This window comes from Zea mays, chromosome 3, assembly GCF_902167145.1.
Source record: "Zea mays cultivar B73 chromosome 3, Zm-B73-REFERENCE-NAM-5.0, whole genome shotgun sequence".
In the NCBI taxonomy this organism is placed as follows: domain Eukaryota; kingdom Viridiplantae; phylum Streptophyta; class Magnoliopsida; order Poales; family Poaceae; genus Zea; species Zea mays.
Window position 1 is genome coordinate 162057579 of NC_050098.1, and position 15331 is coordinate 162072909.

Genomic DNA, 15331 nt, shown 5'->3' on the forward strand with positions numbered 1-15331 from the left:
ATGGCGCCCCTCTCACATGCGCTGCAACTGTCATTTGTGTCAAGATCCACAGTTAATACCACTATTGTTGCCTGCTGCCCAGTGCTGTGCTGCTGCTGCTGCTGCTGGGGCCTTGGGGAGCCAGGGCAGATGGATGGATGGATGGATGATGATGACTGTGGTGTGGACTACTGTGTGACTGTGGTGTGGCCGGCGGTGGCGTTTGTCGCTGCCCTGGATTTGATTGGTGCAGCAGGGCAAACAACAGCAGTCCATAGTGCCATACTGCCATGTAGGACTAGCGGGCATCTTCACTGCTATAGTGTCACGTTGATCGGCTCAGCCCACCAGTCACCAGAGCTACCTAGCAGTCACCTTCGGTCACGTCTCGTCTCTCTCTCTCTCTCACTGTGCTGAGGCTCCCACACAGACGACACATACAGTAGAGCCAACGGGAAAAAGGGAACCCCGCGGTAACAACGTACTAGCAGCGCAGCGTGGAGTCGTGGAGAACTCTGTACGTACTCTCTCTCTCTACTAGCGTTGGACGATGTTGCATGCAAAAGGTAGGCAGCCTTTTACGTCCAGCTCAAGCCTCAAGGAACCAACCTTGGCCCCTCGGGGTCGGGGCTCGGCTGGCTGGGAGTTGGGACTCCCCCTCTTGGCCTCTTGCATGCATGCATTATAGTCACGCAAGAGTTTATCTATCCCGTGCCGTTAACAAACAGTTCAGTCCATCCTGATTTTTTTAGTTTTTTAAAATGGCCTCGTATGAAAAAACCACAAACATAAAAGTTAAAGATCTCTAAGAGTTAAGAAACTTTATAGTTACCAACTTTTTTTTATGTGAAATCATTTTGACTCTAAAAAATTGCATCTAAATTTGTCAAATTTTAAAATACAAATTTTTTCTATTGTCCTCTAGCACTGGCATTTAAAAAACGCTAGTGCAGATGAGTTTACACAACACCGTCGTGTATATAGCTTCTCTGTATGTCTTTATATATATATATATATATATATATATATATATATATATATATATATATATATATATACACATATATATATATATATATATATATATATATATATATATATATATATATATATATATATATATATCTTTTTTTGGTTTTTCCTGGGAACGAACGTGCACCTCATTAAGTAGGGGATATTATTGTTGCTGCGGAACGTAGTACGTGTTTGTTGACCAAAAGCCGCAATCAATATGGTTTGCTGATGATAAGGAACGCCATGCATGGTCCTTCCTTGCTTGATCGTCACTCACTCACGTAGTCGATCACGTGAGGTGAGTTGAGGGGCCAGCAGCAGACAGCCAACAGGGGGAGCGGGAGGAGATGGACGACTGATCGATCGGTCACTGCTATTCATCACTACCACGTGTACGGTACCACTCTGGATCGGACGCTGCTTGCAACGCACTCATATACTATATGCCATGCATGCATGCATGGATCGGCCACACGGGGAGTGGTGATATGCATGCATGAGCGAGGACGAGGAGGGGCATGTGCTAATCCGATTGGATCCGATGCAACAACCCATGGCGCGCCCATGCATGCGTGCACGGTGATGGTCCGTCCGGTCGGCCGGGCGCCCCGGCACTGTTGCTGCTGCCAGCAACCTGCTCCTACGATCGGGTCAACGTGCCGCGCCCGCGTGCAAAGCTAGCATAGCATAGCATAGCAGGCGTGAGGAGGAAGGAAGCATCGCTTTGGCTTGATTTGGCTTTCTTCTATTCATGCATCATCCGTGTCCGTACTCCGTAGCCGTGCCCACCCCTACGCGCGACCACGCTCTTACTGTACGCCCCGAGCCGCGACACGGCTCCAGCCTTGAAGTCGCGCTTGTCCGTGCATCAGCCATGGACAGGAGAGGGCGTGCCGGGTCAGAGCGAGCTAGGACATCGAGGCCCAGTAGTATATAGATGTGCACACGACACGGGTTGCCTGGTTGAAACACAGGCAGAGCACGCGGCGTCTGGTCATCGATCTTGACATGGTCTACTCGACCAGTCCGAGACCCACATCGTCGTCTCTACGTGGAAACGAGAGGACGCGACACTATGAACTAGGAAGCAGGGTATTTGCACCGCCGGAGCCGGGGGAGGGGGTGTTTTGTGTTTAACAGACGAAAGGGTGTGGTATTTTGGTGGGCTCCTAGCGGTCTAGGCCACCACCGAGCCAACTATTGTTTGTTGATTGGGCCGCCCGAGCACGAGCAGCAGCCCTGCTAGCTATGTAATGGGTCGTGCTGCTGATTCTAGCCCACACAACATTTGCCCGTACCGTGTATATGCCAGACAGAAAATCGTGCTTCGTACCGAGGAAGGTGTCGTTCGTGACCCGGGTTGCATTGCACCTGCACGCGTCGGCGTCCGTCCATCATGAGCGAACATGAGTTAGGTCCTAGGAGACCGACTGGCCCTGCAGTTACTGCACCAACCAACGCATCATCAGCCCGCGCTCGAGCGCGTCGCGTGACACGCCACCATGGGCCAAGGCCACCTTTTCGTGATCTTCCAGGAATGCCCACCTGCGGCCGGCCCGGACGGGGTTTTAGGTGTACGACGTTGGTAGGGTACGCGACGGGTACGGGGAGATGATGGCCCTGCTTTCAGCTTCACGAGAAGCGGAGAAGCTATGTACCGTAGTCCGTAGACTCCCAAATGCTCAGTTTTTTAGATTGTTTCTATAAAAGTCACTTTTGTCAAAACCATCTAACATCAACGTAAACACTGAATCGGTCTAGTCGTTACAATACTAGAAAACCGTCACCTACATCATAAACCTTATAAACACTTTTATTTTCCTCCGGACCTAGAAAATACTCAAATTCTTTTCACAAACAGATTATCAGAAAAGATACTTAGAACAAAGTTGAACCAAACGGGCTCGATGACGACGGGAGGATAAAGATCCTTAGAATAAAGTTGAACCTAATTCTACAGCTAATTACACAAAGCAAAATTTGAGAACACCAGAGTTCTACATGCTGTCGTAAAAAAAAACAAAGCATACATTTATTTGCGGTGTTGAACAGCATGTCCACTTTATGTATGGCACCATTTGAGAACATTCAGTATTCATAGAGAACGCAAAAAGTCGCAACACTGTATGTTTTTTGCCTCAAAACGGTATCAAGGTAAGCAAAGTACAAAACTATCCAGCAGCACATGAGGCTCGAAAAGAACAAGCATGAAAATTTGAGCAAACCGTATGGAAACACCTCTCTCCTCTCCATACAACACTAGCACCTAGAAGGTTCTGGGACACCTTAATATAGGCATGCCATCATTTGCAAAGCGTTCTTGGCACTCGATCAGTTCTCACCTGGCTGGTGGCGTCGGGGGAGGCATGCTTGCTCTTGCCAATCCAACCCAAGCAACAATGCCGGCGCCAAGGATCACCCATCCACAAACATCGTACCAGAAGTCATTGTCCTTCTTCTTCCTTGATTGCTGCAAATAATGGTGTCAGCTTAAATTGGGCACCAGGCAAGGCACACATCAAACCACATACCATATGAAATCACTATTATAAACTATCATCAACATAGCCTTTTAGTACCAAACAAGTTGGGTAGGCTAGAGTTGAAACCCAACAAGAAGTCACAAAAAGAGAAAAGAGAGAGAAAGGGGAGGGGAAAAACCTTTTGAGAGAACTAAAATAGAAAAGGCCTAATCACGATTCGGGCTCGTGGATGGCTTTTTTCCAATCACTTCTATCCAAACACATCTCCTTTGGGATATTACATTTCTTCAAGTTAGTGGCGGACTCACCGCCCAGCCACCCCGGGCGGCTGAGCGGGCTCACCTTCTCCAAACGTGTATAAATATACGTATTTCAGCAGTATACTTTAGTGTGGGCAACAATTAGGCTTATGTTTGTGTCAACGTTATCTTTTAATATTTGCCTAGGCTTTCGAATTTTTCTGGGTCCGCCACTGCTTCAAGTCCCTTTTGATTGCCTCCTCCCATGTCAAGTTTGGCTGTCATCTACCTCTTCACATTATTGTCCCGCCTTATGATGCCTCTGTGCACCGGTGCCTCTGGGTCTCCGGTGGACATACCCAAACCATCTCAACCGGTGTTGAATAAGCTTTTGTTCAATTTGTGCTACTTCTAGCCGATCGCGTATATCATCATTTCTCACTCACTCGGTCCAACCTTGTGTGCCCACATATCCAACGCAACATACGCATCTCTGTGACACTTAGTTGTTGGATATGCCATCTCTTAGTAGACCAACATTCAGCCGCATATAACATAGCAGGCCTAATCGCCGTCCTGTAGAACTGCCTTTCAGCTTATGTGGGACTCTCTTGTCACATAGGACTCCCGATGCTTGACACCATTTCATCCAGCCCGTTTTGAACCTATGGCTAACATCTTCATCAATATCACCATCTCTCTGTAGCATTGATCCCAAATAACAGAAGATGTCCTTCTTGGGTACTACCTGGCCTTCTAAGCTTACATCTCCGTCCCCTAAATTGTACTACCAAAGTCACATATTATATACTCGGTTTTGGTCCTACTAATTCTAAAACCTTTTGACTCTAGGGCCTGACGCCATAACTCTAGCTTTCTATTTACTCCTTCCCGGCTTTCGTCTACTAGAACTACATCATCAGCGAAAAGCATACACCAAGGGATATCTCTTTGTATATCCCTCGTGACCTCATCTATCACTAAGGCAAATAAATAAGGGCTCAAAGCTGAACCTTGATTTATCTATAGTATTATAAACTATAAACTGTCAAAATTGATTTAGCTCTGCCACATTCCAGCTCATGGTGCACAAATCAAACAAGAAGTTTTATATACCCTAGAAAACAGGGGGACAAATATTCCAGTTATAACAGTATATATACGTTAGAAATACCAGTTAAAAAACATTCTTACCTGTAATGAAAACAGTGTATAAAACAAAAAATAACATCAAGGAACAGACTACTCATGGAAGATCTTAGCATGCTTGTTGTGGACAGAGAACAGTACACAATGCATTCTCTCCATACAAAACTAGCAAGCAAGTTCATTAATGTCTGAAAATATGGAAAATACTGAATTATCAACACGTGTAATGAGGAATGCTTAGTAAAGCAGCTGGACAAAAAAGGCTATTCATGTTCAAGAAATTTGGGATAAACTACATACTAAACCACATCATGAGCCACCCATAGTGATAAATAAAAGGGTAGAGAACACAAAAAATGGTAGATATTAACCGACATGGAACTTTTCTGAAGTTAACTCTGGCAAGTGTTTAAGTAGTTTCTAGGAACAAGATAAGGTAGACTACCCTTGGATTTGAGGCTGAGGATGCTTGTGTTGCCGCTTGAGAAACCATTTGCCTCTGGATCTCCAAATGCAGTTCAGGTGCCTGACATAATTGGAAGCAAATGTCACTAGAATGATACATATGCATTATAGCTAACCACTTATAACAGCATGATTGAACATACTATCTATACTAATCTATTAAGAACTTAATGTGGGCACCAGGTGCTACCACGGCTTCACCCTCCGCGCTACCACACCACGCAACACTCGAACCCACACCCCCTTGCTCCAAACATTTGGGGGTAACCACCATACCGCACATACCTTAGTGTTTATAAATAAACAATAATTATATTTGAATAAATATCTCAATACCTATTTATCTATACTACTATATTAAGAACCTAATGTGGGCACCTAATGCTACCACAACTTCACCCCCCATGCTGACACTATGGGCCCGCCCCACTCGCCCCGACTGGTTCTCCCATCCCTCTCTCAGCTACTGCCATGTGGACACGCTGACACTCTAGGCCCGCCCCACACTCTCTGACTGGTTCTCCCACCCCTCTCAGCTACTACCCTGTGGACCCCATCGCCCACGTAGCCAGCTACTGTGCCTGCTCAGCACCGACACCACCTTACCACATCGCGCAAAAAAGTGCACAGCGAGCACTCGAACCCACACCCCCAGCTCCGAAAATTTGGGGCTAACCACCAGACCACACGTATCTTAGTGTTTAGAAATAAACAATAACTATATTTGAATAAATATCTTAAGACCTATTTATATGATATATAAAAACCATAGCAAAGCACGGGCAACTGGCTGGTACAAGATTGATGGCTGAAGGTGTCCAAATCTGTTTTTAGCCTTGCAAGTTGTAACTAATATATACATAATCTAATAGTAACAAGCTGAAATAGCACTCCTGATTATTTGAAACTCAAACCGAGTATCAATAAGAAAATAAGCTTAATTTAGCCTATGTAGCATGGATGCCCCATAGTTTACCATCATTCAAGAATGAGGTCATGGAAATACTGCAGAACAGAAAAAATAAGAACACACCTTCATTGACAAGTCTAGAGACTTCCTGTACAGCTCATTTGCAGGTTCCTACAAACAGCAGGTCTGAACTTCAGTTTCCAGTCAAACCAAATTGGACACGACATTGCAGAAGAAACATAAATTTTTAAGGAAAAAGGCAAAATCTTAGTTCTTTCATGGAATATTCTTCCAGATGCTTGCTGACAACCTGACTGCATGTGGCTCAAGCCCCATGCGCAGAGGTCTGCAGGTCAGCCATTGTCACCAGGAACATGGTACAGAGCCATGTTCCGTGTCCTAGGAATGCAGGAACAAAAGGAAAAACTTTCTCAAAGAGTGTACTGCATTCCTTGGTCCCTATATTCCACAACCAAAACGTACCAGGAATTTTGTGACAATTGGTCAGCCTAGATAAAAGGAACAATGTAAATGTGTTTGAAATTAGCTAACACAATAGCGGCCTACACATACCACATCAACAGCCTTCTGGAAACATCCGGTTGCCTTTGTAAAGAACTCATTAGCTATTGCATTGTCTGGAGTGAAGAATCCATGAGAGGTCTGAGCATTTCCCAAGCACCAGAGTGCATCGGACTTGTTGGGATCAATTTGAAGTGCCTCCTCCAGTTTGGCTTCCGCATCTGCACCAAAACTCATTCAATTAGTACCACTTTCACTGTTCATTAACATCTACAAAGTGGCATAAACCTAGACATACTCGCAGCACAATGTAATCCTATATGCGAACTCTGAATAGTAATAAAATTTAAACATACAACACCTTGAAATGTGAAAACCTGCATTCATGAAATCCTATACTCATAGCAGAACGCAGCAGGCATTCATGAAATATGAAAATCTGCATCTCGCATATAACTAAATATGGATAACAAGTGTTCGATCAAAATAACACTTTGCAGCAACAAACCATAACAAATATGATGTTACAATATGCTTCAGCAATCAGCATTCACAGTACCAAACGAGCAACCAACAAAAAAACGAGAAGCAACAAACCGGTCCCCAGATGATACATAAGCAATATAAGTCACTTAAATTGCAGTAACAGCTGGCTGCTGATTGTTAAAAAATGCCACAGATTTTTGTCGACAGGGTGCAACACACCCAACACAAATAAATTCCAGTTACAGTTTCAATATGCTATCAGGATTTTTCTAGCCAATACCCATGACACTGATGAATCAAAAGAACACTGAATAAGAGCAAAGCACATGATACAGAAAAGGAAGCTACCAAAAATAACACAAACAAAAAACATCCTTTGCTCTAGAACGGTTCTTTGGAACTGTTCGGCTTATTTGTATTAACATTGATCTCCTTGAATAATTCCTAGCCTCAACCGTGGAAAACGAACGATGCCTTAATTGAGAAAAACAGCACCAGCGCAGAAACATTTTCTGAGCATAATAGCAGTTGAGCCAACAAATTTCTTAAATGTCTGGGTCAGCAACACAGTGAAACGTTAAGTGGGGCGAACAATCCCGCCACATAAGGGCCTAACATACGATGACGGCACGGAATGAACTACAGATTTATGAATTCGTAAAACTCATTGAGATCCTAAGATCATTAGCCGGTACTGCAACAGTAATAAATCCTACAAAAAAACTACAAGTAGTACATCGAAACACCCAACCTAAAACAAGACGAATCCTCTAATCTGAGAAAACAATACCTTCAAGAAGCTTGAGGCTGTCGGGGCCGGTTCGGACCTGCGACAGCTCCAGCAGCGCGCCGCCCCACCGCGTCAGGTTCTGCGCGCACACAAGGAACACACAACCGGATCACATCGTAAAGGGTATGAACCAAGCGGCGGGAAAGCGACCGGGAAGAGGAGAGCTCGAGATGCATCGTACGTCGGCGTCGTTGGGGTTCTGCTCGTACGCGACCTCGGAGTTCTTGCAGGCCATCTCGAAGAAGAACAGCCGCTCAGCGTCGCTCATCCCTCCCATCTCCATGGCGGCCGGGGTGGGGTTCCGCGCTCCGGCGGCCGGATCCGATTCGGGGGGTTAGGGTTTTAGGCTCTCCTCTTCCTGTGCCCCGTCTCGCTTAGAATTGGGGAGAGCCGGAGCGCGGTGGTTGGCGGTGGGACGTGGCGTGCTGGTTTTCAGACAGGAGAGGGGATGGGGAGAGGCGATGGGGATCGACGCGGCCACAACGGTTGCGAATGGGGCTGAAGGGGAAAATATCTCTTGGCCCAGCTGCGCGGCTGAAGCACTAAAATTGAGCCCAGATGGCAAAGGCTCCATTGCTTGAAGAAAGAAGAAAAGGGCACAGTTCGTCTCAGAGTTTTCGCTGGCCCGTTTATTGTCATCTCTTCCAGAATTTTAGACTATCTCTATCAAATATCAATGTTCTCAAAATTTTATCCTATAAAAAATATATTCTCACAGCACTCTAAAATTTTTCCTACTCTATATCATCATAATCTCCAACAATATTCTCTAAAATTACTATATCCATATTTTCAACAACCATATTAACAGAAATTGTTTGCATCATTTTTTTCAACCGGATCAAATTAATTTTAAGTCATCAACTTATAAATTATGGTATACGTATGAATATTTTTGGAATCATTGTTTTTTTAATATTCATTTACAAGTTGGAAATCGTGTGTTATGTACATAAAAATAATAATTTCTTTAAGGCTTGTTTGTGAACTCTATTTTTCCAAAGAATTTCTATTTTCTCAAGTGAAAATGAACTAATTTCACTTAAAAAAATGAAAATCATAGCTAAATAGGAGATAAGATAAGAGATGAAATAGGAGATATGCTACTTCAAAGACTTAGATATAATCATAGCTAAAATTATAGTTTTACGAGGACTCTAAAAATAGACAATTTAGAGTATCTCCAACAATGTGTCCTATAAATACCATATAATTTAAAAAATAAGTATATTTTATATGATTTAGGAAACCAACAAAATATTCTACTCCAACAATAAAGCCCTAAATTTAGATTATAGGGCAGTCAAATACGGTGTAGTATATTTAAGGTACTTGAGATGGTGCCCTATACGTTTTTACAAAAAATTACAAAATAAGGCACTATTGGACTAGTTTTTTGTGTATAGAGTCATATATTTCGATTTGAGGCACTAGTTTGAGGCATTGTTGGAGATGCTTTTACTAAAACTCCATTTGGTTTAAGAGACTAAAGATGAATCTTTTAATTTTAGTCTTATTTAGTCCCTAAATAGTCAAACTATGGTATTAAAATAGGGACTAAACTGCTTAGTCCTTAGTTCCTCAAGGGGTGACTAAAAGGGACTAAACCATATTAATTTCACGGTTTGTCCCGCATTTATTTCAGTTGTACGAATGACGAGAGAATGTTAAGGGGCATTTTAGTTTCTTATGAGTCATTTAATGTGTTCTGAATACTTTTAGTCCCTATAACCAAACAAGGAAGGGACTAAACTTTAGTCGCTCAACGAAAGAAACCAAAGAGGCCCTAAATTATGGGGTAAACCAACATACTCTTCAGATATTGTCTATCAATATTTAAATCACCTCACGATAGGTCGAAATAAGATACATGTGTTTGTATAAAAAACAAAAAGTACAATACAGATGGGAGGTATGCTTTTAACAACATGACAAATATTTACTTGTGGGATAACATGCAAACAATGTTGGATGGTGTTGAGCCTTTGTATGTGTTTTTGAGATTTACGGATCAAGATAAATCTCTAACTCTTGGTGAGATGCTCATGCAATAAACTAACACCAAGAATACATACCTAAGTAAGTTCGCTCATGACAATGCGCGATATAATATGACCATGGAAGTGGTAGATTCAAGAATGGACATTGCCATGAGGGATACATATGTCCAAGCAGCTTGTGCCTTATACCCTTATGTCAGTTATAACATGGGTGTAAGTAATAATCTTATGACAGATCTCCGAAAGGGTGTGGAAACGATGTTTGATTTAAACACAATTGCAATAGCCCTTCAGGAGTATGAGTTCTTCAGAATAAAAAGAGGATAATTCTCGAGTGACCTGGCAAGGAGTATGGCAACCGACAGTAATATGTCTCCATCCAGTTGGTGGGCTATGTTTGGGTCAAAGACACCGACTCTACAATGTGTTGCAAAGCGGCTTCTTGCACAATGTGCTTCATCAAGTGGGTGTGAACGTAATTGGTCTACATTCTCTTTCATTCATATAAAGCTCCCCAACAAACTAGGGTACTAGAAGCTACATGAGTTGGTGTTCGTGAACTACAACCTACTTCGCATTCAACGTGCATCAGCTACGCCAGACCTAGTGAGTTTGACCCTACCTTAGCCTATATGGATATCTCATTACATATACATAATGAAGTCATCCGAGAATGGATGAAAGTCGCCTAGAGGAGGGGTGAATAGGGCGAAACTGAAATTCTCAAAAATAATCACAACTACAAGCCGGGTTAGCGTTAGAAATATAATAGAGTCCGCGAGAGAGGGTGCACAACAAATCGCAAGCGAATAAAGAGTGAGACACGTGGATTTATTTTACCGAGGTTCGGTTCTTGCAAACCTACTCCCCGTTGAGTAGGCCACAAAGGCCGGGTCTCTTTCAACCCTTACCCTCTCTCAAACGGTCCCTCGGACCGAGTGAGCTTTTCTTCTCAATCACTTGGAACACAAAGTTCCCACAAGGACCACCACAAGATTGGTGTCTCTTGCCTCAATTACAAGTGAGTTTGATCGCAGTGAAGAATCAAAGAAAGAAGAAAGCAATCCAAGCGCAAGAGCTCGAAAGAACACAAGCAAATCTCTCTCACTAATCACTAGGGCGTTGTGTGAAGTTTGGAGAGGATTCGATCACTTTGGTGTGTCTAGAATTGAATGCTAGAGCTCTTGCAAGTAGTTGAAGTGGGAAAACTTGGATGACTTGAATGTGGGGTGGTTGGGGGTATTTATAGCCCCAACCACCAAACTAGCCGTTTGGAGGGGCTGTCTGTCGAATGGCGCACCGAACAGTCCGGTGCGACAGCCACGTCACCAAAGCCGTTGGGTTCCGGCCATTGGAGCTCTGACTTCTGGGCCCGCCTGGATGTCCGGTGGCGCACCGGACATGTACTGTAGAGTGTCCGGTGCGCCAGTATGGGCGTGCCTGACCTCTGCGCGCGCTGGCGCGCAATAAATGCGCTGCAGGTAGCCGTTGGCGCCGTCGTAGCCGTTGCTCCGCAGTTACACCGGACAGTCCGGTGTACACCGGACATGTCCGGTGAATTATAGCGGAGCAGCCGAAGCGAATTCCCGAGGCTGGCGAGTTCCGGAGGCCGCTCTTCCTTGGAGCACCGGACACTGTCCGGTGTACACCGGACAGTCTGGTGAATTATAGTGGAGTTGCCTCTGGATTTTCCCGAAGGTGACGAGTTTGAGTTGGTGTCCTCTGGTGCACCGGACAGTCCGGTGCGCCAGACCAGAGGTGCCTTCGGTTGCCCCTTTGCTCTTTTGTTGAACCCAATACTTGGTCTTTTTATTGGCTAAGTGTGAACCTTTGACACCTGTATAACTTGTACACTAGAGCAAACTAGTTAGTCCAATTATTTGTGTTGGGCAATTCAACCACCAAAATTATTTTAGGAACTAGGTGTAAGCCTGATTCCCTTTCAATCTCCCCCTTTTTGGTGATTGATGCCAACACAAACCAAAGCAAATATAGAAGTGCATAATTGAACTAGTTTGCATAATGTAAGTGCAAAGGTTGCTTGGAGTTGAGCCAATATAAATACTTACAAGATAGGCATGGATTGTTTCTTCATTTTTAACATTTTGGACCACGCTTGCACCACATGTTTTGTTTTTGCAAATTCTTTTGTAAATCCTTTTCAAAGTTCTTTTGCAAATAGTCAAAGGTAAATGAATAAGATTTTGTGAAGCATTTTCAAGATTTGAAATGTTCTCCCCATGTTTCAAATGCTTTTCCTTTGACTAAAACAAAACTCCCCCTAAATGAGATCCTCCTCTTAGTGTTCAAGAGGGTTTTGATATATCCATTTTGAAATACTACTTTCTCCCCCTTTTGAACACAATAAGATACCAATTTGAAATTTACCGATTGAAAATCTCCAATTTTAAAATTAGGTGGTGGTGCGGTCCTTTTGCTTTGGGCTCTTACTCTCTCCCCCTTTGGCATGAATCGCCAAAAACGGAATTATTAGAGCCCTTTCAAGTACTTTCTCCTCCTTTGGTCATAAAATAAATGAGTAAAGATTATACCAATGCTTTCTCCCCCAGAAATGGAGAGTTTCTTGGAGTGACGGCGAAGGATGAGTTACGAAGTGGAAGCCTTTGTCTTCGCCGAAGACTCCAATTCCCTTTCAATATACCTATGACTTGGTTTGAAATAGACTTGAAAAGCACATTAGTCATAGCATATGAAAGAGACATGATCAAAGGTATACAAATGAGCTATGTGTGCAATTTAGCAAGAGAAATTGCGCGAATCAAGAATATTGAGCTCATGCCTAAGTTTGTTAAAAGTTTGTTCATCAAGAGGCTTGGTAAAGATATCGGCTAATTGATCTTTAGTGTTAATGTAAGAAATCTCGATATCTCCCTTTTGTTGGTGATCCCTAAGAAAATGATACCGAATGGCTATGTGTTTAGTGCGGCTATGCTCAACGGGATTATCCGCCATGCGGATTGCACTCTCATTATCACATAGAAGAGGAACTTTGGTTAATTTGTAACCATAGTCCCGCAGGGTTTGCCTCATCCAAAGTAATTGCGCGCAACAATGACCTGCGGCAATATACTCGGCTTCGGCAGTAGAAAGAGCGACCGAATTTTGCTTCTTTGAAGCCCAAGACACCAAGGATCTTCCCAAGAACTGGCAAGTCCCCGATGTGCTCTTTCTATTAATCTTACACCCCGCCCAATCGGCATCCGAATAACCAATAAAATCAAATGTGGATCCCCGAGGGTACCAAAGCCCAAACTTAGGAGTATAAGCCAAATATCTTAAGATTCGTTTTACGGCCGTAAGGTGAGATTCCTTAGGATCGGATTGGAATCTTGCACACATGCAAACGGAAAGCATAATGTCCGGTCGAGATGCACATAAATAAAGTAATGAACCAATCATCGACCGGTATACCTTTTGATCGACGAATTTACCTCCCGTGTCGAGGTCGAGATGCCCATTAGTTCCCATGGGTGTCTTGATGGGCTTGGCATCCTTCATTCCAAACTTGGTTAGAATGTCTTGAGTGTACTTCGTTTGGCTAATGAAGGTGCCCTCTTGGAGTTGCTTGACTTGGAATCCTAGAAAATACTTCAACTCCCCCATCATAGACATCTCGAATTTTTGTGTCATGATCCTACTAAATTCTTCACATGTAGATTCGTTAGTAGACCCAAATATAATATCATCAACATAAATTTGGCATATGAACAAATCATTGTCAAGAGTTTTAGTGAATAAAGTAGGATCGGCCTTGCCAACTTTGAAGCCATTTGCAATAAGGAAGTCTCTAAGGCATTCATACCATGCTCTTGGGGCTTGCTTGAGCCCATAAAGCGCCTTAGAGAGCTTATAGACATGGTTAGGATACTCACTGTCTTCAAAGCCGGGAGGTTGCTCAACATAGACCTCTTCCTTGATTGGTCCATTGAGGAAGGCACTCTTCACGTCCATTTGGTAAAGCTTGAAGCCATGGTAAGTAGCATAGGCTAATAATATGCGAATTGACTCAAGCCTAGCAATGGGTGCATAGGTTTCACCAAAATCCAAACCTTCGACTTGTGAATACCCCTTGGCCACGAATCGAGCTTTGTTCCTTGTCACCACACCATGTTCGTCTTATTTGTTGTGGAAGATCCACTTGGTTCCTACAACATTTTGGTTAGGACGTGGAACTAAATGCCATACCTCGTTCCTCGTGAAGTTGTTGAGCTCCTCTTGCATCGCCATCACCCAATCCGAATCTTGGAGTGCTTCCTCTACCCTGTGTGGCTCAATAGAGGAAACAAAAGAGTAATGCTCACAAAAATGTGCAACACGAAATCGAGTAGTTACCCCCTTATGAATATCGCCGAGGATGGTGTCGACGGGGTGATCTCGTTGGATTGCTTGGTGGACTCTTGGGTGTGGCGGCCTTGGTTCTTCATCCTCCTTGTCTTCATCATTTGCATCTCCCCCTTGATCATTGCCGTCATCTTGAGGTGGCTCATCATTTTGTTCTTCCTCTTTATCAACTTGAGCCTCGTTCTCATTTTGGGTAGGTGGAGATGCTTGCGTGGAGGAGGATGGTTGATCTTGTGCATGTGGAGGCTCTTTGGATTCCTTAGGACACACATCCCCAATGGACATGTTTCTTAGCGCGATGCACGGAGCCTGTTCTTCACCTATCTCATCAAGATCAACTTGCTCTACTTGAGATTAGTCTCATCAAACACAATGTCACAAGAAACTTCAACTAGTCCTGAGGACTTGTTAAAGACTCTATATGCCCTTGTGTTTGAATCATATCCTAGTAAAAAGCCTTCTACTGTCTTAGGAGCAAATTTTGATTTTCTACCTCTTTTAACAAGAATAAAGCATTTGCTACCAAAGACTCTAAAATATGAAATATTTGGCTTTTTACCGGTGAGGAGTTCGTATGATGTCTTCTTGAGGATTCGGTGCAGATATAACCGGTTGATGGCGTAGCAAGCGGTGTTAACCGCCTCGGCCCAAAACCGATCCGAAGTCTTGTACTCATCAAGCATGGTTCTTGCCATGTCCAATAGAGTTCGATTCTTCCTCTCCACTACACCATTTTGTTGTGGGGTGTAGGGAGAAGAGAACTCATGCTTGATGCCCTCCTCCTCCTCAAGGAAGCCTTCTATTTGTGAGTTCTTGAACTCCGTCCCGTTGTCGCTTCTAATTTTCTTGATCCTTAAGCCGAACTCGTTTTGAGCCCGTCTCAAGAATCCTTTTAAGGTCTCTTGGGTATGAGATTTTTCCTGCAAAAAGAA

At 43.6% G+C, this 15331-nt stretch overlaps 1 protein-coding gene across 1 annotated transcript; it reads right to left on the bottom strand.

Annotated features, from left to right (window-relative positions):
* Positions 1 to 3107: 3107 nt before the first annotated feature.
* LOC100281827 (Mitochondrial import receptor subunit TOM20-4) lies at positions 3108 to 8487 on the bottom strand. Its single transcript, NM_001368107.1, has 6 exons — positions 8219 to 8487; positions 8038 to 8116; positions 6813 to 6982; positions 6363 to 6410; positions 5310 to 5390; positions 3108 to 3463 (listed from the first exon to the last, which is right to left on the bottom strand). Exons 1-6 carry the CDS (start codon positions 8318 to 8320, stop codon positions 3332 to 3334), a joined length of 612 nt encoding a protein of 203 aa, NP_001355036.1. The 5' UTR covers positions 8321 to 8487; the 3' UTR covers positions 3108 to 3331.
* Positions 8488 to 15331: the final 6844 nt, after the last annotated feature.